The sequence below is a fragment of the Castor canadensis genome, chromosome 4 (genome assembly GCF_047511655.1).
Source record: "Castor canadensis chromosome 4, mCasCan1.hap1v2, whole genome shotgun sequence".
In the NCBI taxonomy this organism is placed as follows: domain Eukaryota; kingdom Metazoa; phylum Chordata; class Mammalia; order Rodentia; family Castoridae; genus Castor; species Castor canadensis.
Window position 1 is genome coordinate 52973393 of NC_133389.1, and position 22889 is coordinate 52996281.

The 22889-nt window shown below is 42.0% G+C and overlaps 1 protein-coding gene across 6 annotated transcripts in view; it reads left to right on the forward strand.

Moving 5' to 3' along the window:
- Lama3 (laminin subunit alpha 3) overlaps window positions 1-22889 on the forward strand; it is a 293352-nt gene that overhangs the window by 260761 nt on the left and 9702 nt on the right. For all 6 annotated transcript variants that reach the window (XM_074070176.1, XM_074070177.1, XM_074070178.1 and 3 more), the window contains 8 exons: window positions 5667-5784; window positions 6160-6300; window positions 9051-9190; window positions 9937-10068; window positions 10942-11095; window positions 15959-16128; window positions 20017-20200; window positions 22314-22454. In XM_074070176.1, coding sequence (XP_073926277.1) covers window positions 5667-5784; window positions 6160-6300; window positions 9051-9190; window positions 9937-10068; window positions 10942-11095; window positions 15959-16128; window positions 20017-20200; window positions 22314-22454 — 1180 coding nt within the window. The remainder of the gene's footprint in view (window positions 1-5666; window positions 5785-6159; window positions 6301-9050; window positions 9191-9936; window positions 10069-10941; window positions 11096-15958; window positions 16129-20016; window positions 20201-22313; window positions 22455-22889) is intronic.

A 22889-nucleotide genomic window follows, 5' to 3' on the forward strand; every position in this document is an offset into this window, starting at 1 on the left:
TTGAGAATGCACTAAATAATAACTTTTACATTCTGTTTATTTGTTTGTAACTTCCCAAACGGCCTTTAGAGAGCTAACAAAAATGTATAAAACACAATATCCTGAAAGAGTGGTAAGGCTCATGTGCAAGCTAAGAGAACTCCCAGAATGTATGGTTATGATTACTTTTATGTGAGCTCTGAAGCCAGGTACTCTTTTTCTCATTTATAAATTGCTTGGAAGGAGTAATAGATGTGATTTACAAAGTACCCCTAGAGACAAACACAAATGAACAAGGACTATACTTAATAGAGTTTGGAGGTGAATGTCTTTGAATTGGCAGGGTATTGTGGATCAAGGTATATGACCCCTGAATTTTACAAATGAAGAGACAAAGAGGTGATGTTCCTATTTAGTATCATCAATATTCAATACTTATGGCAGTGCAGCCATAAGTAGTTATGAGTTAATTGAATATTATTCAATTAAATGTAATAAAATAGTTTAAAATAGTCAAACTTCTCAATACATTCAAGAGTTATTGCTTATTTGTTCATCATACAAGTCTTTCTTGACTGTCTACTGCACAGACAACAGTGAGCAGGTCAGTCTCTAAAGAAGAGTGGAAGAGAGATGGTTGCTGTCGTAGAGTATGACATAGCATGAGGAGAGTTCAGGGTACTGACAGAGCCCAAGAGAGAGTCTAACCCAGTGGGGAACATCAGGCAAGTAGTATCTAGCTAGGACCTAAGGCATGTTAGCAGTCAACACATGCAAAGAGCCAAGAGCTAGAGAATGTGTGAACTTCAAAGAAGTGGAGTACACAAGCTGCCATGTGGGACTGGGGCCATACACAGGATCTTGCAAATAATAGTAGGAGCCAGAGAAAGGAGATGTTCACATTTGGGTTTTCAGTAGCTCACTCTAGTACAGAACAGAGACTGGGTTAGGGAGGGGGAAGAACAGAGGCAGGCAGACTTGGAAGAGGAACATACTAACTGAGATGAGAGATGATGTGCCCTGACATAGAGAAATGGAGGTTAGAAAAAAGGAGTGGGTTCCAAATAGATGAAGAATGGAAAATGGGCAGCTCTAGACAATTGCCTAGGTTTGGGGAGCAAAGGACAAAAGTGGCAAAGATTGATGCCTCTTTTTGTGGCAACAACTTGGGCAGATGGAAGGCACCAGTGAAGGAGTAAGTGACATGGTCAGTCTGCGACAGGCTGAGTTCCCAGAAGCAGCCAAGTTGAGAAGCCCAAAAGCAAGTGGATACACTGGCCTGCCCCTTCAGAGAGAAGGCAGGCTGGAGACAGGGTAAATGATGCTCAGAGACAGGTGGTCCCTGAGGTTATGGGAGCAGAAAGGGATCTCCCCGAGCCACAAGGATTCTTCAGGTGAGACAATAATGGAGCCATTGGTTTGTACTTGTTTGGTGTTAGCAGAAGGCTAGGAGATAGCAGTGTGGTCAGTCCAGGTTTACTGGATAAGAGTGGAGGGCAGAACCACACAAGTGGTTCTAGTTTTGGCTCTGCCACCAAAGAGTAGTTTGGCCTTTGATGAAGTCAGAACTCAACCTTTTCCACCTTTTTGTCTCTACTCATTAAAGAAATACATAAACTGATATAGAAATATCAGTTCCATATCATTTCTATATAGAAATACATAAACTGATCTACATATCAGTGTACATATATAAAATTTTCCTAGTAATCTGTCTTAGGCTCTTACAACCAAGAGGTTGCCTCCCTTTTCTTGGTAAGTTTATATTCTTTTTTTTTTTATGATACTGGGGTTTGAACTTAGAGCTTCTCACTTCTCAATTCTCTACTGATTGGGCTATGCCTCCAGCTCCTATATTTTCTTTCCTTCTTTCTTTCCTTTTCTTTCTTTCTTTCTTTCTTTCTTCTTAGGTGACAGGAATTTTTTAAATTTGTTTTTTAAAAATATTTTTATTAGCATATAATAGTTGTTCAGGGGGATATATTATGACATTTACATATATGCTTACAATATATCTTAATTAGATTTATCTCCTCCATCGTTCTCCCTTATCCCCTTTCCCCACTTCCTGGAACAATTTCAACAGATTTCATTCTTCTGTTTTCATACCCGAACACAAAATACATCCACCATTCACCTTCCTTCACTCCTTCCTTATACCCTGCCCCCCTCTCACTGATACCCACTCATGGACAAGATCTGTTTTACTTTCCTGCCCTTCATTTTTCAGGGGCTTCTTGCCTTGGTATTTCAGATATGTATACATTGTGCTTTAATCAGATTAGTCCCACTGTGCTCCCCCATCATTCAGCAGCTTAAGTGCATTGTGTTACATCATCTTCATGAACAGATGCAGTATTTCAGTATTTCCTACTCTCTAACATTCTCTTTCCTTTTTCCACCTCCCTGTAGTCTCCTCAGACAGGCCCACTAGTAAATCATGTTCTCTCTGTGTGTGTGTGTGTGTGTGTGTGTGTGTGTGTGTGTGTGTGTGTGGTTAAGATCATGTATGTATTTATGTGTGCATTTATCTTATAGGTCTGGCTTCCACAGAAGAGGGAAACCAAGTGACCTTTGATCTTTTGAGCCTTGCTTATTTCACTTAGCATGATGTTCTCCAGTTCCATCCATTTACCTGTAAACAACATAATTTTATTCTTCTTTGTGGCTAATACTCCATTTGTAAATATATCACATTTTCTTAATCCATTCATCAGTTATGGCTGTTTCTTGACTGGTTCCAATGCTTGGCTATTGTGAAAAGTGCTACAGTAAGCATGGGAGTGCAAGTGGCTCTATTGTATACTGGTGCACATTCCTTCAGGTTCATGCCCAGCAGTGGTATGGCTGGACCATGTGGTAGTTCTGTTTTTAGTTTTTTGAGAAACCTCCATACTGCTTTCCAAAGCAGTTGCACTAATTTACATTCCCAACAATATTTAAGAGTTCATTTTTCCTCTTGTCCCCTCCAGCATTTGTTGTTGTGTGTGTTATTTATGGTAGCCATTCTAACAACCTGCTGTTTTGATTTGCTTTTCTTTTATGGCAAGGATGTTGAACATTTATTTATTGGCCATTTGCACTTCTTCTTTTGAGAAATGTCTGATCAGTTCATTTGCCCATTTGTTTAGTAGGCTGTTGATTCTTTGAGAGGTTAGTGTTTGTGCTCCCTATAAATTCTGATTATTAATCCCTTGTCACATGTATAGCTAGCAAAGATTTTTTCCCATTCTGTAGGCTCTCTCTTCAATCTAGTGACTGTTTTCTTTGCTGTGCAGAAGCTTTTTAGTTTCATGCAGTCCCATTTGTCAATTCCTTCTCTTATATCCTGAGCTATTACAGTTGCATTCATGAAGTTATTACTTATGCCTATATTATTCAGTGCCCTATACTTATTTTTTATTAAAATCATAAGAACATGGAAAATGTAGGAGATAGAGAGGCCTGTCAAAATATTTCCCTGACCTTTATGACCTCAAAAGTAAAATGCTAAGCAATATTCAGGTGTTGTTACAATCTTGTCCCTCTGAGTAGGCCTTGGTGGCCCAGGTAGTCCTAAAGGTATCTTCTGATGTGGTCACTAGGGGACAGTGGGCTCAGATGAGTTCTACCAACATCCAGCAGCCAAATTGTGCAGGGCAGCCAGGCAACTCTTCCCCAGGAGGGCTATGTCTAGTCTCCAACCTAGATGGTGGCCCTTGTGGAGGGTCAGAGTGCTCAGCAAAAGCACACTAGGGTCATCGCTAAATGAAGCAGTTTTTCTCAAGGAATTTACTGTGTGTTTTGCCTCTTCATCTCTCACTGAAGTGTGTCTTCTGGGAATGGGGCCCAGAGTTAGGAATGACTTGTTTAAGATTATAATCAGAAACCACAAATCTGTTAATTCCATTTGCTTTCCAGGAGAACAAGCCATCCTAGATAATGCCAGGGTCTGACACCAATGAGGACATTTTTCCTGGGGACTTACACCATTGTGTTACAGAGTATAATCATAGAACATGAAAATGAATGTGAGAATTAGTCTGGGATCTGTTGAACATTTTTAAGTGCTCCACACTGAGGTTAGGAATACATTTTGCTCTAATCACTCTCAAAATCTGCCTACAGCAGCTAGAGAAATGGATGGGTTTTTGTGGACAGATAGGCCTAAAATATGCATACAGACTCTGTGTAAGAACCCATTAATACAGCGGTATCTTCCCTTACACAATTGCATCCCTCTATCCAGTGTGATCAGATCCTTGATCTGGGGGACATAGAAGTCTAGACCCTCAGATGGCCCAAAAGAATGGACCTAATGCTATGTACAAGGGACCCGCTCCAGGACTTAGAATGAACTTCCCTCTTATTCCAAGGCAAAAATTTATCTTTATAAAATAACCAAGCTCATGCTACAATGCCAGTAAGGATTCGTTTCTTCCTTTCCTTTTTAATGAAATTTAATCTTATGCATGTTCCATGTAGCTCAGATGTTTGTAATGAGTTGGATTAAAATGAATGCAGACACCTTTCTCGAAGTGAGCTGCCTTCGAGATTTATGATGAAATCATGCTGGGTTTTCTTAGTACATCGTTTGTTTAAGAAACACTAATTTTTGCCTGGCCCTCCATCAGTTCATATGTGTTAATGCTTTATGTGAATTCAGCTCCTGTCAGATCGGTAAATCAAATGAAATGGGAATGCCTAGGACCCCATAGGAAGTGCTCCTATAGAAATCGCTGTCCTAAGAATAATGATTGTATGGTAATGCAGGGAAGTGATTAGTCCTGCCATCACCTGTTGACTCCTCACTTTGCACTAAGCACCATTTGAGTGTGTTGCATATATGAATTTAATCTCCTGACATCCCCCAATGAAACAGATTAACATGTTCTCTCCGTACAGATGAGCAAATACAGGTGCAGAGAAGCAAAACCTCCAGCTCAAGCAACAGGGACAGAACTTGAACCCGGGCAGCCTGACTCCAGAGCCCACAGCTCTAGAGCACCATTATGCCTGTCAAAACACCCCCTGAGTGTTCAGCCCCAGGCCACCAGTGCTCCAGGCTCATGCTGGGCTTTAGCTGCTGCAGTCCTCACAATAGCCCCTTGCCCATGTAGCACAGTTAGGAAGTGGTGGATACAGTGTCCAACCCAGCTCTGTATTGATTAAATCAAGCTACATTTCCCTAACTGAATAGAACCAAAAAGTAATACTTCGTTTCTTCTAAATTCACAGTGGCTTACTTAAGTGTGACAGAAAGAGCAGAGTTTTTCTAGAGCATTCCTGGTTCTTAGTGGTATTTATCAGTTTCTTAATACAAACTTGTAAAATACATGTGGCGTATTAACTTACCAATCTACTTCCCATCTGCCATACAATACCATGACTCTGGGGAGCGAGGGATGGGCAGTTCTAGATAATGTGCATCCTTTGTCTCTGGATATTTTTGGTGACACACGCCACTCTCTGTCAATATTATTGTATTTTTAATGTTAAGAGTGCAGCCTCACACAGAAAGGAAGCAGATTTTCCCACTATTATGAAATAAGCATTATGGGAGTCCCAGGATAGCGCTGAAGGAGCCTCATGGAACCACATCACCATAAAATAGACAGTACGTTTTATGAGTGAGCAGTGGTAGAAAACAAGTGTGTCAGCTCCAGTTCTCACTGATCTCTCTCCTCCTTTACTGTATCCCTTATCAGGTTTAACATTTCTACACCTGCTTTCCGAGGCTGCATGAAAAATCTGAAGAAAACCACGGGTGTTGTCAGGTTGAATGACACTGTTGGAGTAACCAAAAAGTGTTCTGAAGACTGGAAGGTAAGTGGAGGGTGCAGAACCTTGTGACAGATTGCATCACAGCTGGCCCATCTTCCAAATGCAGTCACACACCAGCTTTTGACTTTTGTCTGGGAGCACAGTGTTGCAGTGAACTGGCTCACATACACTGCCCTTGCATTTGCAAGGTACAGAGCCTCTTCCAGATTCTGTTTTAAATTGGTAGGAAAGAAAGAATACCAGATATACATATAAAACCTTACAGATGCTTGGTGACTTATATGAGAAAGCAACTTGGATTCTTTTTAAGCAACATAAATAACATTAATCGGTTCCAGTAAAGTGATACAAGGCAATACTGTAGTTTAGCCATGAAATGATTTCATTGCAGTCATTTATTCCACATTTGCATTTCAGCTTGTGCGAACTGCTTCGTTCTCCAGAGGAGGACAACTGAGTTTCACTAACTTGGACTTGCCACTGCCCGACCACTTCCAGGCTTCATTTGGGTTTCAGACCTTTCAACCCAGTGGTGTGTTATTAAATCACCAGACACGGGTAAGAGATAATGCCTTAAACAAGACTTAAACCTGAATCAAAGTTTAATGTCAAAAACAGAGAGAGAAGGGCTAGTGGAGTGACTCAAGTGGAAGAGCACCGGCCTAGCAAGTGTGAGGCCCTGAGTTCAAACCCCAGTGCTGGAAAAAAAAAAAAAAAAAGCCTGGTGTGGGTGACTCATACCTGTAATCCTAGCTATTCAGGAGGCAGGGATCAAGAGGATTGCGGTTTCAAGCTAGCCCAGACAAATAGTTTGAGAGACCCTATCTCGAAAATACCCGTCACAAAAAAGGTCTGGCAGAGTGGCTCAAGGTGAAAGCCCTGAGTTCAAGCCCCAGTACTGAAAAAAAGATTTGGAAGGAAGAGTAGTTGGGCAGTTATCTGTCATCATGGTAAATACTCTTGCTCAATTCAAACATGAAAGTTATTCTCCACTCTGAAGGAGGTCCTAAAAGAAACCTGGCTTAGAAAGTACATAATAATTTACTGAACTGAATTTGTGTATATTCATGGACTCATTTTCATTGTTTACAGGTATGTTTAATAAGGGCTTAAATGAATTCCAACTGTTATAAGCAATAATACAGCTTAAATCTTAAGATGTAAGAAAAATCAGAATATATCCCTATAATTCCTTTTTGATGGCACAAAAGATAGTGCTTCAGGTTCTTTTTTTTTTTTTTTTTTTTGTTCTCAGCTACTTGAAAATATTTACATCTGGGATTTGGGAGAAATTTGGTCCTTTGCTCTCTCATTTACCTCAGAGTCGTAGAAATCCTCTTCTACAAGGAAACACCCTTTACAGCTTGGGTGGAAGATTTAGCAAGGGTAGGCACGAAGGTGTAGGAATCAACTAGTGCTTAAAAACCAATTAGTGAGCCAGGTCCTGATGGCTCATGCCTGTAATCTAGCTACTCAGGAGGCAGAGATCACAGTTCACAAGACCTTATCATCTTGAAAAACCCCATCAGATAAAAGGGCTGGTAGAAACAAGGGGATTGGACTATGATCACATAAGGCAAGTGCACACAAGGGAGGTATGAGGATAGGTAGGTAACCCAAAAAAACAAGATAACATTTGATGTCCTCAGTGCAAAGGAACCAATGCAGAAACTTTAAAGCAACAGAGGCCAAGAGGAGAAGGGGACTAGGAACTAGAGAAAAGGTTAGTTCAAGAATAATCAACTTAGAAAGTAACATATAGGTACATGGAAGCAATACTAGGAATCTCTCTATATAGGTATCCATACCTCAACTAGCAAAAACCCCTGGTCCTCCTTATTAATGTTTATACTCTCTCTTCAACAAAATTAGAGATAAGGGCAAAATAGTTCCTGCTTGGAAGTGAGGGGGTGGGGGCGAGAGGGAGGGAGTAGGGGAAAGGGGGAGTAATGACCCAATCATTGTATGCACCTATGAATAAAGGAAATTAAAAAAGGAAAAAAAGGGGGCTGGTGAAGTGGCTCAAGGTGTAGGTCCTGAGTTCAAACTCCAGCACTGCAAAAAAATAAATAAATAAAAAATTGGTGGAAGGAGTGGGATTTTTAAATAACAGAATACTGTCGTTCTTGGATTTGTTCCTTTAGCATTGCCAAGCACCATAGCCTTCTAATCTCTGTGAAAAGGACTGATGGGGCTGGCTCTGTGGCACTATAGTATTAGGCCTCTCTTCTCTTTGTCTCTTAATATCTTGCTCACCAGTCTTTAGAGATCTTATTTTTTTTTTGACAAAACATAAAGAAGCATATGCCAACGTTAGGCTGTGGGGGTGACTTTTCCATCCAAGCAGAATGTTTTGACATAGGTCTTTTTATACTCTTAACACTTTTTCTCTGCCCTGTACAGGAATTCTTAATAAAATGATCAAAAGCAGATGATAGTATTGGATTAGCCAAAATTAGATCAATTTGGACAATAGAGAAATTCTAGAAATATATTAGGGACATTGTTTTCAATTTCATAATGGATCAGGTAAGAAATACATATAAAGTAGCATGCTTTGATTCAATTCACAATGAATACTGCCAATTGAAAAAAAAGGAGCACAAAATAAAACCAATAATGTCTTTAACTATATTCTGTACAAATTGTTTTAGACTGAAAGCTCATTGAAGAATCACATCTTGCTAAAAACTGCAGAAATTGTACTAGGTAGAAAAAAAAGAATAAAATTGAAATGACAGCTGCTGAATTACACATTTTTTTAAAATTACTAATTGACAGGAAGAGTCAAATCATCTTGCCAAAGTTCAGATCTGCATAGTTTGACAAGGAAAATTGGGCTTCCTAGAAATAATGACTAGAAAATAAAAAATTCACAATAACCAGAGAAAAAATAATTGTTGTAATCTTACATGAAAAATTGATGTATCATTCCTTCACCATAAAAATTATTCAGAAAAGAATCGATTCTGATGGGAAAAATGAAAGCAAAACTAGAAACATTTGAAAATTATTGAGCTATTTTGCATAATTGATGAGAAATTAAATTGGCTTAATGAATGTTCATCCAGAAAAATGATTTTGACAAATTCATCAGTGTTGAAGTAGTTTGCATAAGATTTTAATATACATAAGTATGGAGTCAAAATATTCCAAAAATATTCTTTGGCTCAAAATGGCTAAGTGAAAACATTTGTGCTAAAACATCATGACTTCATTATACTTGGTTTTGATAATAAATTCAGCATTCATTCATTCATAATTCTTAAACGAAAGTTATCAATAGCTATTTTCTGTGATGATTTCAGACAAGTAGCCTGCAGGTCACTCTGGAAGATGGTCACATTGAATTGAGCACCCGGGACAATGGCAGCCCGATTTTCAAATCTCCACAGATATACATGGATGGCTTACTGCACTATGTATCTGTAATAAGCGACAACTCAGGGTGAGTGGAATGGTACTGCTGCCAGAGCCCTGAGCGTTTCACTTTAGTTTAATGGAATTTTCTGATGTCTTTTTATAAAATATTTTTTCTTGATGATAATACTATTTTACTTGTAAGTCTTGGCTTTCTTTTTTGTTCTTTATCAATTTCCTTGCTAAAAAATTAATCAGTAGTTGTAAGAATAAATAAATTATGGTGCATTCAAAGTAGACTACTATACAGCAATGAAAAAAGATCTAGAATACATGTAATGTAGTTTGTGTGGATGAACTTCACAAACATAATGTGGAGCAAAAGAAGGCACACATAAAAAGTACATCACTTATTATTTCATTTATACCAAGCCCAAAAACAGGCCAGATTCATCTGTTTGTCAGAATTTAGGATACTAGTTACTCTTGGAGAGGAAGGGAAGCTAGAACTACAGAGAAGCACAAAATGGGGTTCCTGGGGTCCTGGGCAAGTCTGTTTCTTTCTCGGTGCTGATTATGTTGGTGTATCCATGTTGTAAAAATTTATAAAGCCAAACATTTAGCTAAATGTTTTTTCTATACTTATACATTAATTAATAAAAGTGTTATGTATTAAAATACATGAAAAAAACTTAAAATGCTCCTGAAAAGTAAGTCTAGTTTAACTAGTGGGTTTTGGCAACAGATACTAAGTCTGGTCAATGAGTTGACTCCATGACAAAAGCATTTTTCCCAGCAGTTCTCACCCTTATTTCTCTTGGTTCCTGTTTTCAGCCTCCGGCTTCTCGTGGATGACCAGCCTCTGAGAAGGAACCAAAGACTACAAGGCTTTTCAAATTCCCAGCAATCTCTCCGCCTGGGCGGGAGTTATTTTGAGGGTTGTATCAGCAATGTTTTTGTCCACAGGTAGGTGATCTCTTCCCTGTGGGTAACTGGTGATCGCAGGCTGTCCACATGAAGGGCGTCTCATTGATCCAGTTAGCAGTCAGTTTTGTCAACATGCTGCACAAGGCTTTCATTCTATAAACTTCCAAAATGCCCTCTTTGGCAAGTTACATACGTTTTTAAAAATGTTTCCATCTAATTCAAAATAACTAGTTTTAGGTAAGAGCCAAAATCCTTCCTGCACTGGAAAAAGAGGTCCTGGTTCTGGCTGGCACTCAAAGGCTGCTATGATGGTGCCATCATCCCTCCTTTACCCATCAGTCACCAACCGCCTCAGGCAGGATGAGGCTCAGAGTTCTCACGCCACATGTGGTTGATGAAACATCTCTCATAAGCATATAGTTCAGTGATTAGAGCAGAAAGTGGGAGGGATGGAGAAGTTAGGAAGGTGGTTAGCAACAGCTTTCTGCTATCTCAAAACTCAGATGAAAACCCTGGGATCAAGCAAATTTGTCAGTGAGACTTTCCTATTCAACATGGTCAGAAAAATCCTTCTATAAACTCAACCTTTGCATTTTCCTGATGATGAATGTCATTCCGTATCACCCAGTGCCCATCTGTCTCCTCTGTGCATATTGGATATGCATGTTTCTATATGACACTCATACCAAAAAAGAAGTAGATGTCTGGCTCTGTCATAGTCCTGCCACACTTTAGGTCAATTAAAGTTTCTTAGCTCTTTAGCTGGCTTGTAGAGGTAATTTGCAGGTGGATGAAAGTTTACCTAGGAACCATGACAATAAGAATGGGATTATTGTTCTGAGCTCTCTCCCACTGGGTCTTCCTCTGTAAGTAAGAGTCTGGCAGCAGCTTTTATTTTTGCCCTCATTCCAGGTTATCACAGAGTCCTCAAGTCCTAGACCTGGCCAGTAAATCTACCAAGAGAGATGTGTCCCTGGGAGGATGCAGTTTAAACAAACCACCTTTTCTGATGCTACTTAAAGGTTCTACAAGGTTCAACAAGGCTAAGACTTTCAATATCAACCAGGTAAGTGTCAAAGCCTTACCCTGGGTTTTACTTCTTCCTAGAAGATTCTCCTAAGCCTGCCTGGTAAGAGATAGGAAAGGAGGTGGGAGATCATCTGATCCATGGTACCCAGTGCCTTCATGACATGGCACTGGTAGCCTGTCAACAATTGGATTGCACCAAAATGACAAAGTGGTTTTCTTTTCAGCTTTTTTTAGATCTTGATTTTAAAAATTGGCAGTTTTCCAATCACCGAACAAGTAGAACTGCAAGTGAATGCAATGGGTAACTCACCCATGGTGATTGCAAAGCCCGTAACCCAAACTAGGGGATAAAAGAATAGAGAAAAGTTTATTTCTTGCAGCAAATAGGAGAGCACTGGGGATAATTCTGAAAACAGTGCCTCTCCCTGAACAGAGAAAGCAAGGAATTTTCATCAAGGAAATTCATACGTATTCATATTGGAAAGCCTCCTCATCACAGATAGGGAGGGGCACATTCCTGAGCATATTCAGCTGGAGGTAGTGCGTGTCATCGTGTATCACATGTTAAAAAATGGTGGACAGGGACACCCCTCGAGGGAAGAACAGTGTTTTCTCTAGATCACCCTAGAACAGGGGCTCGATGACCGTGGTGGGTTTAAACCACTTCTTTGTGATTATTTTCCCTGGAAGGCATTATCTGAAACACAAAAAACAACTTCAGAGGGATGTTAACAGTCCTTTAAAGGGTCAGCAGCTTTACTCCCCCAATCAAATCAGTTTCCCCTAAAACGACCTACCTAGTTACTAAGAAAACTTTAACTTAGATTTCAACATTTCTATAGCTGATGTCTTGCTCTTTTGACACTTGTGCTGTGTCTACATCAGGACTGGTGATTTTATAGTACAGGGACCCATGTTCCTTCTGTCCATAGACATCCCCTATGCCCTGATATAACTCCTATGGCAAGATCTACATGCCCATCCAGGCCTTGGTGAAGCCAGAGTGGCCCTCCTTGACTACACATTTGAAACACCGAGGAGCTTTGAAATCACAGTTCTCAACATGCATCTGACCCAATCAGGTCAGAGGCTGTTGGAGTGGACTCAGGTCCAGTTTGCAGAGCTTCCCAGGCCATTCTAATGTCCCACACTGAGAGAGACTGAAAAGAAATGGCATTCCTAATGTGGAGGAACAGAAATGCTGTCTTGAATTCAAAACAGGGTTAGGATTTAAGGAATTCCTTTCTCTGCCTAAAGTCATCAATGTGACTACCCCATATCCGAGGTCACAATTAATAAGATTAATGGATAGCACTGAACACCCCTAGTCTGCCAGACAGTACACTAAGCCTTCCAAGTGGATTTTCTTAGTAAATCTTTAGACTTCTATGGTGAATACCATTGCTAGCCACATCTTATAGAAAAGGATACTGCAATCTAGACAGGTAAGCAATTTGCCCAATCTCCTACAGATGGAAGGTAGAGGTAGCGGTAGAATTCCAACCCAGTAGCCCGTGCCTTCTTAAGAGCAAGCTGCTCCTGCCCAACATACTTTTCACTTAATGTCAGCCACGTGCTGCTCATTTACCAATATTTCCCTGCCGCACAATGATTTGGGAGAGCGCAAACAAATAATACATCATAAGAAATGTTTTATGCTATTAAGAAATTCACTTCATGAATCCCAAAGGGTTGTCATTTTACTGTTATGAGAGAATGCCTTTAGAATTGCCCCTTCAGAAATGAAACCATATATTCATATTTTCATTTGTATGGGTGATAGTTATTGAGATGACATCAGTATAGTGACGATGGAACTGGAGAGAAGGAAATGAACTCTAAAGCTATTCCAAAGATAGAATATATTTAACTCAGACAATAATTGGATTTGGGAGGCTGGGAAGACACAGAAGAATTCTGAGGCATCCAGTCTGAATTGTGGGGTGGATGGAGAGGCCATTGAGAGCTCCATAGAGACAGGAGGATGAATATTTGGAGAGAAATCGAAGGAATGGAGTTTGTAGCATATAGAGTGGCCAGTGCTATCAGGGGCAGTCAGGTGGAGAGAATTGGTGGAAAACTATCATTGTCTCTGGGTCTTGGTAGGTAAATAGGGTGGGAGCAGGGCAATTGCCATGGGAGACATCAGTGAACACATTATTTAATATTACCTCTCCTGTGCAAGCTCCAGATTAGATAGAAGAAGACATTAGTTCTGCCTCCAGTAGCCCAGTTGCAGAGAGAATGCAACAGAGTTTAGTGGCCAAACTTCCTGAGTTTGCATGGGGCCTTCCCATTAAGGTGTGTATCCTTGAATGATAATTTAACTTCTCTGGAGATCTGTCTGGTCCCATGTAAATGAAGGTAAGTAGTGGTAATTTCCTATGATGTTGTGAGACCTAAAAGAGGTAACAAGCACTCAGGAAGCATAGGAAGTATGCAGTACATGCTAGTTATTACTATGCACAATGAGAAGCACATAAATGAAAGAGCTATAACATGTTACAGGTGGTGTAGAAGTTTTCCTGCCATGGAAGTCAGAGATGTTCTTCTGGAGGAGGTGACCCAGGAACTGGGGCTGTCTGGATCATGGGTGGAGTTCATATGACCAAATACTAGTGCTGCATGAGCAAAGCCCAAAGCTGATAGGCAGGATGTGGGTAGAGCTCACAGGAACAGCACACTTAGCATGCATGCTCTCTGCTTCACAAACCCTCTGAGAGCAGAATAAGCTGTCAACTTTACAGGTCTGGAAATTGAATTTCAGATAACTTTTTTTTAACTTCCCCAAGAACACTCAATCAGAAAATGGTAGACCTAGAATTCAAAGTTAAGGCTATAGAATCCCAAATGGTGTGCTCTTCAAGCCTCTACAGGCTGGAAAAGCTAGATGAACAGTGGGGAGTTTGGTGGAGAAAGGAGACCAGGGGGAGGTGACTTGTATCAAACACTGGCACCAGATCAGACAAATCTTGTGTGACTTGCATAGCTTGGACATCTTTTTGTAGTCAATGTAAGTCACTAAAAGGAGTACTTTAAGCTGCTTAAAGGGTTAAAGATTATTAGAGTGGCAGCAATTTGTGGGGTGGTTTGGTATAGGAAAATTCTAGAAGCAAGGAGTTAAACTGGCAAGTTACTACTTCAATAGCCAAGCAAGAGAGTCAGGGCTGACTTTCAGGGCAGAGACTAGAAATGAAAATGAAAGAGCAGAAGCAAAATATGTCCCAGAGAAGAACAGCAGGGTGTGAAGGTGAGGCATGAGAAAAGCAAAGGAGGTGGGTGTATATAAATTTCCGGAAGGATGACGATGCCATTAAGAGAATTAAGGAAGAGTTGGTGGGAAGGTGTTTACTAAAACTGTTCATCTTAGTGTTGCTGTTACTGATGATGGACAGAGGAAACCTTCAGAGAGGGAATAAGGCCCTCTCAGGCAGGACCCAGCCTTGATTCTGTTCTCAATAGGACCAAGGTTGGCTCTGAATTGAAGCAATTCATTTAACTTTCTGATAGCTATGATTAAACACCTCTAATCAACAATGTGTGAGCATATAGGTTGATACAGAATTGATGTTATGTATGCATTCAGAGTACCATATTCAGGATTGGGCTGGAAGGAAAACAAAATCATGAAGGAATATTGTTAGGAAGCCATTAGCTGTTGCTTCCAAAAAATTCCTTCCAAAATGGCTTAAACAGTAAAGTAATGTTGTCACACAATGACAGACTAGGCAGAGGTGGGACTTGAGACTTGTCCATTAGGACTGTACTCTGCCTCTTATAAGTTTCCTTGGATACCTCCTGCCTGGGGTTCTGGGAAACACATCCTCACTGGACAATGGCCAACACAAGAAGCACTGATTCTGTCTGGGTGTCTGTCTCTTCTGTTGTCAGAATCCCTACCCACTATTTCCCACTTAAGTTCCATTGGCCAGGAAGAGGTCACATGTTCATTCCTAAACCAATCCCTAGCAAGAGAAATCCTCATCTTTTGTTTAGACTTATGGATCTATTCTATGGTAGAGGTGTGGGCACTTCAAAATCTGGGCTCTGCAGCAGAGAAGAAAAAAGGGAAGGGCTGGAAGATTTCAGTTTCTTCCAACAATTTTTCTGGACAGACTTGGTACTTATTTTGGTTGTTTTATCTGCATTAAAACATAGCCCTTTTCAAAAGCTCAAAGAATCATCCAGCAGAGGACAGACTCTTATGCATGAGTCAATGCTAATAAAAGTGCAGTCCCCCAGGCTCTTTTCTCTTCTCTGGTGCTTCACCTGCCCTGCTACAGAACCCCAAATGAATGACTAGGAAGGGGAGGTGTTGGGCTTGGGCCCCATGTCCCAGTGGCAGGCTGTGAGTGCCTCATGCTGCTGGCCATGTGTTGACTCTCTCAGGGTACCCAGTTGTTTCCCTGATGCTCCGTGATGGGGAAAGGGCCCGGATGCCTGAAGGTCCCAAGTGCGGCAGCTTTCTGAAAAGACTTGTAGAAGGGAAGAATAACATGCATCTTCCTCCAAAGAGTGAGAGAAAAGGGTATCTAGACTCCCCCAGACCTTGTCTCCTTTCCAGTCATGTTTATTCCTTTGTGGAGGCAAAAGGTCCCAAATCAGGCCACGATAGGCCTCTGATGAGGAGTGGGCAGGTCTGGCTGCAGAAGATCAAGGAGCTGAGCGTGGGCTTTGGCTCTCCGTGCCCTCTCCCTGCTAGTCAGTGGTTGGCAGGAAAGGCGCTAGGTGGAAAAGCCTTTCCCCGTGGGGCTTGTGGCCAAGTAAGCCCTCCATTTCTCATTGAGTTCGTCTCTTAGAATCAAGAGTGAAAACTGCGCCCTGCCCTTGGCAAGAAAAGCTTTCTTCACACTCGCCCTGAGAACTCTGTTGTCCTAATTTTTTCTCCTCTCCCATGCAGCTGCTCCAGGATGCACCAGTGGCCTCCCTGAAGAGCACAAAGGTATGGCAAGATGTGAAGTCCTGTCTGCCACCTCTTAGGGCCCAGGCCAGTCAAGGAGCCCTTCAGTTTGGGGACAGTCCCACCAGCCACTTGCTATTCAAGCTTCCCCAGGAGCTGCTAAAATCCAGGTACTTTTAAATTTCCCTGTTCCAGCACCAACTCAGAATCTGAGTGTAAATCTATCCTAGGGAAGTCTAGGTGACATGACACCATGCACCTGTCACTGACAGAGGTGGCACTACCATTGTCATGAAGAGAGGCACTAGCCTGCACAGGAGAGAGAGCGTGATGCCTGCCCCATGCTCTCCCTGACAGCTGGAGCACAAATGTGGCAGGGTGTTGCTCGGAGCCTGAAGCAATCAGCTCAGCTCCAGTTGAGAATTGATGGTGTTCTAAAAATAGGGGCTGATTTTTTTTCCAAAGCTGCTATTTATTTCTGTGATAAATCACCTTTCTTCTCTTGTATCCTGAAGTAGAAGGAAAATCATTCTCTTAGGTGGCCTCAGTACCAGATAGAACATTTTTAGAGAAGGCATTTAGACTTTTTATGCTAACAAGTCGCATCCTTTTGGGGGAGGAGAACATGAGCATAAATGTTAATTATGTCAGTAGAAAGTAGAAAAGCCATGTTTGTCATGGTCAGGTGATTTCAAGGAGACATAAAGACAGAAGTGGAGCCATTTCTTCAAGACTTTTCTGCAGAGGCAGAATTGACCAAGGATCTGGCTATAATCCTAGGCTTTCAACCCCTGCTTGGCCAAGTACTGGCTGTGTGGCCCAAGGCTATAAGCCAATTTAGTGCCTCTGTGATATGGACACCAAGATAGTACTGGTTGAGCAAGAGGTTTATTGAAGGAAAGCTTATGAAATTTGATGGGAGGGGATGGATAGGGCAGGGATAGCCTATAGCTGGGATGGGGCCTGAAGACCCCTATGAAGGGAGCAGGTTCATGGAGGAGGGTTGGGTGGAAGGGCTTCCAGCTACAGTATGGCTCTGAGGAAGTCAGCCAGGCCCACAGTGCACCCCCATACAAGAGGCCATCTCTGAGAATGGTCTAGTGTTCCATAAGTGGCCCAGTCCAGTATGCCTGCCATGCTCAATCCTTGACTAGAAGCAGCCTGAGTGTTCTTGCAGAGCCTAGGGTGTGTCTGCTGGCTGCTGCCCACTCACTGTGCCCTGGTAGCAGATTCTTTTGAAGGGAGCACATCTTTGTGGCCTCAATAAACCATATGAGTTTTCTATGCCTAAGGTTTCCCTCTGCTCTGAACCTCAGTTTTCCCTTCAGTTAAAGGACACTGGCACTGCTTTCTTTGCAGGGACAGGTAATAACTTTGAAGGAGACTGGCCCATGAAAGCCCATGTAGTAAATCCCAGGTGTGTTTCACAGGCACAGAGATATGAAGGCCTGAAAGTTCTGCAGGGAAAAACCTGTGCAGGCAGCTCCACATCTCCATGGCTCAAGCTGTCTATAGAAAGTCTGGGGATCCCGCATTTGCCCAGACTATACGATAGGAACACTAAGATAGCAGGGGTGCTATCCTTTGGGTATTCCCCTCTGCTTTCAACTTCTTAACTTCTGAGTAGGGAGGCCCTACGACCCAACCCTGCTTTCTTGGTCAAGTTCGCCTTCATGACAATTTCTATTCTTAAAGAAACAGCAGCTGCAGATGCTACCCAACTGCCGTTTTCCAATCCCCCCACCCAGTTATCTGGGCTGCTTCCAGATAACATGATTTAACCCTAATACCTTCACATTCAACACTAGGTTACCCACCAAAAATGAAAAAGATAACAGTTTAAAGGGAAAAAGTAAAAAACAATAGTCATTTGTATATTTAATTTGTGTGTGTGTGTGTGTGTGTGTGTGTGTGGTACTGGGGCTTGAACTCAAGGTCTGCACCTTGAGCCACTCCACCAGCCCTATTTTTGTGAAGGATTTTTTTGAGATAGAGTTTCACAAACTATTTTCCCAGGCTGGCTTCGAACCACAATCTTCCTGATCTCTGCCTTCTGAGTAGCTAGGATTACAGACGTGAGCCACCAACACTCAGCTAATTTTTAAATTATCTCATCTCAAAAGTGTAATGATCCGATTATACGTTGAAGAAATTACAGGATTTGGAGTTTGCTCTTGCTCTCATTCTGATTTACATTCTCACTGTCCTTTAAGTTCTGACTCTCCTTTAAAACCAGCACCATTAGCTTAACCACGTGGTAAGTGTATGAAAATGCTGGTTAACTTCCTCCAGCCACAATATCACACTCAGAGATTTGAATCTTCTGCTGCCTTTTTGAGGTGTGAGTCAGTTAGTCTTTTCTGAAGGAAAATTGCCTTCAGAAACAGCTCTGGAAAGCCAAGGTCAAGCCAGATCACTAAGCCCACATTTGCACAGCACTCAACATTCTGGAGTGAGTTCCAGCAGCCTTCTCATGCTGCCAGCCCTCATGCTTCACACCCCCACACTTGCACACAGATATACCAGAGAAACACTGAGCTGCAGCACCATCTGGGTGGTTTTATTTACCAAAGACAGAGTTCTTTTTCATTTTGAAGAACGTCGCCCTTCAGGAACTTGCTGATCTGAAGAATAAATGTGCATCTCAGCCTCACAGTGTTAAAAAGCAAAGAGAATTAACAGTATAATTTTGCCTTCCACTCCCAGATCCTGCCTCCAGATTTTTCAGTTGCCATTGAACTAAATTCAAAAACTATTTATTGAGTGCCTGCTGTGTACTGGGCCCTAGGGATACCAGTCCCTGCCCTCTGTCTGGTGTGTACTTAAATATTAACCCCAGGGAACGGGCACTGGTGACCCTTTGATACCTGTGTCTCCACTACCTTTTCTGCTGACCCATTACCAACCCCTCCCAGTGCATGCATGTTCCATAAGCTAGTCAAAAAAAGAAACACCCACGACTTCAGTCCTAGTGCCCAGCACAGTGCCATGCTACACACTCAGTAAATATTGGGTAGATGGATGGATGGAGGGATGGATTGGAGTTTTCATATAAAGTAAAGCTTGCTTGGCCTAATGTGCATATTATACACAGCCATCATGCAAATGAACATTAACTTTTAATCTCTGCTTTGACTACACAATATTTGTCTAATTCCTGTTCCATCATAGATTAAGTATGAGGGTTGGAGAAATGTAGAGGTAGGCAGGAGAAGGCGTCTTGATGTTAAATGTGTCTTACAGGAAGAATGTGCTTTTCTGATGCTTGAGTCACATCCTTGTGTTCAGGCTTGCCGCTTCTCCTCCTATAGCTTCCCACTCCATGAATACACACTAAATAGAATGCATATTCATTGGGTTTAAACAGTTTGTGCTATTAAGGGAAATAAGCCAGTCACAAAAAGACAAATATGATGTGATTCTACTTACAAAATTCCCTAGAGCTATTGTTTAATGGGTAAGGAGTTTCAGTTTTATAAGATGAAGTGTTCTGGAGTTGGCTTATACAATATTGTGAATTTCTTAACAACTTAAAAGTGGTTAAGATGGCAGATTTTGTGTTATGTGAATTTTCAAATAAATTTTTCTTTTTGGTGGTGCTGGGGTTTGAAATCAGGGCCTTGCACTTGAGCCACACCCCCGCTCTTTTTTGTTTTAATTTATTGTTTAGATAGGATCTTGCTCTTTTTCTTCAGGGACAGCCCCAAACTATGATCGTTTTATCTCTGCCTCCAGAAAATCTAAGATTACAGGCATATGCCACCATGCCTGACCCTGTAGTGTTTTTTAATTATAGTCCAGTCATGTTCCTTCTTGCCATGTGCTAGGACATATACCACTAGTTTGACTTGCCGTAGAAGTTCCACTTTACTCCCCAAGTCAGTAAGGAAATTATACAACACAACCTTAATAGCTGGAATCCTATGGTGTCTTAAAAGTCTCCGGAGGGGCAGGCCAAGGTCTAGATGCTCACCACCCACTCTCCCAGCTCTGAGATGCAGAGAAACACTGGAAACCTCCACTTCCTTTCATTGCCTGTTCCTTTCTTTTCCCCGCAGGTCACAGTTTGCTGTGGACATGCAGACAACGTCCTCCAGAGGGCTCGTGTTTCACATGGGCACCAAGAACTCCTTCATGGCTCTTTATCTTTCAAAGGGACACCTCATCTTTGCTTTGGGGGCAGAAGGGAAGAAACTGAGGCTCAGGAGCAAAGAGAAATACAATGATGGGAAGTGGCACACGGTGAGAGCTGGGCTGGGCTGCTACAGCTTGAGCATTCTCCACATACAAATCCCAAATGCTCTAAAGTCCCACTCTGAGGAGTGAAATAGCACCACCAGTGGAAAATTCCACACTTGACCTCTTGGGATCAATCTCAGTCAAAACACAGACACACTGAAAATATTGGATCACCTCACTGTATTGCGTTACCTCAGGGCCAGGCATGGTAGTAGTAGCCTATAATCCCAGATATTTGGGAGGACTGAGGCCCAGGGATTGCCCAGAAAAAAGCATGAGATCCTATCTAAAAATAACTAAAGCTCAAAAATGGATGGAGTCGTCCTTCAAGTGGCGGAGCACCTGCCTAGCAAGCTCAAGGCCCTGAGTTCAAACCCCAGTACAGCAACACACACATAATACATTTAGACTGTGTGTATGTATGGTACTAAAGGATGTATGGAACGCGAATGAATTTTGTGTTTAGACTTGGGTTCCATTCCCTTTTAGTCATTCAACATTCACTTTTAGTCATTCAACAAATATTTCATGCGCTGCTCTCTTAGAGCACATAAACAGAAAATCTTCAGTGTTTTGGAAAAGCACTAGAGCAAGGTCAGGAAATGACAGGGAGGGAGACTATTTTAGGTAAGGCAGTCAAAAAAGGCCTCCTGCAGGGGTGGTCATCATAGGATGTTATGGGAAAGGTGTTCCAGACAGAGGGAACACCAAATACAAAGACTGTGAGTCTTTGTACTATTTCAGTGACAAACCACAGAGTGATAAGCAAGAGGATGGAGAGGGAGACAACACCAGATCATTTAAGCTTTGAAGGCCATGCTAAAGACTTTGGATTTCATTCCAAGTGTGTCTAAAGCTTTTGAAGAGTCTTAACCTAGTGAAGCAGAGTTATATGAGCAGATTTGTTTTTAAGCTGTCTTTAGCTGAAAAAATTACAAGGGGGTGAAAATAGAAGTGGGAGGACCCTGTGGATGCTATTGCCTTTGTCTAGAGAAGCTGTGGTAGAGAGAGGAAAGGTAGGCATCTAGGATGTGTTTTGAAGATAGAACAAGAGGACCAACTGGAGAACAGGTGTGGTAGCTCATACTTGTAATTTCAGTTACTTGGAGGCAGAGATAGAAGGATCATGGTTAGAGGGCAGCCTGGGGAAAAATATTAGTGAGACCATATCTAAAAAAAACCAACCTGGGTGTGGTGGTTCACGCCCATAATCCCAGCTATGTGGTAGGTAAAAGTAGGAGGATCTTGGCCCTCAAGCTGGCATCAGGCAAAAAATGTAAGACCCTATCTAAAAAACAAACTAAAGCAAAAAGGGCCAGGATGTGGTCAAGTGGTAGATCATCTGCCTAGCAGCACAACACCCTGAGTTCAAACCCCAATACAAAAACAAAAACGAAGAAAGCCAGCTGGTAGGTTGCACTGGCATGTGAGAGAAAGGAGGAACCAATTCCTTGTCCTGTGGCTTGGGCCAGCAGTTGGGTAAAGGTGGGCATTGGCTGAGATGGGGCAGATGGAGAGGAGGTGATATGACTGAAGAGCAAGCTGGGGAGGACTAGGATGTCTTGGGGCTAATGGCCCATCAGATGCTCTACCCACGTGTCAGCAGACAGTGGAGGCTGGGAAGTCATTTGTGAGCGTCCCACTGCCATGAGAGGGCAGAGTCCACCTAAGGTCCCAGGGGTGCTAACTTGTAACAACAAGTTGACAACATTTGCCCAAAGAATTGGCTTATTTCTGCTTGTTCCCAGAGCCCTGCCCGAGGGCACAGATGACATCCCTCCTCTCAGTTCTAGGCAACTGTTCCTTCCCTGGGTTGTAAGCATGTACATTGATGTTTTGTGCCTTTGGTTGCTCAATTTCCAGATCGGTTGCATCTGTTTATTAGTTCACTCTCAGACAACTTTTTATTTAGTAATCCTCGTATCTCAGTTTTCCCAGTATGTGACATAATTTCACAAAACCATGGTGATGACAATAAATGGGAGAGAAACCTTTAATTTTTCAGTTGTCTGAGGATAGAAAAAATTGTTTTTAATTTCCTGTGACCACTAATAAAATGCAACACCAAGTATCAGAGGTAAAACTTTGGGTCCACTTATTCTCTTTACTCTGGAAGGTGGTGTTCGGGCAAGATGGAGGAAAGGGGCGCCTGGCTGTGGATGGGCTGAGGGCCCTGGAGGGCAGCTTATCTGGAAATTCCACCATCAACACCGCAGTGCAAGTTTATCTGGGATCATCACTATCAGGGAAACCAAAGGTAAATATACATAAGAATAATTCTCATTATATATGAGATAGTTTAGAGTCCCAAAACACTATGGAGATGGAGAGTGGAAGAATCACAGCTAAAGGTCAGCCCAGGCAAAAAGTTTCTCACATTCTGTCTCAGCCAGTAATCCCAGCCTGTGCTAGAAGTATAGGTGGGAGCATCATGGTCCCAGGCTGGTGTAGGCAAAAAGCAAGACCCCAGTTTAAGAATAACCTAAAGTCAAAAAGGCTTGGAGGCATGGTTCAAGTGGCACAGTGGTTGCCTAGCAATCGCAAGGCCCTGAGTTCAAATTCCAGCATCTCAAGAGACTTTAAATGATATTTTTTTGGGGGGGTGGGGGGTAGACTGGGGTTTGTTCTTGCAAAGCAAGCACCCTACTGCTTGAGCCACATCTCCAGTCTCTTTTGCCCTGGTTATTTTGAA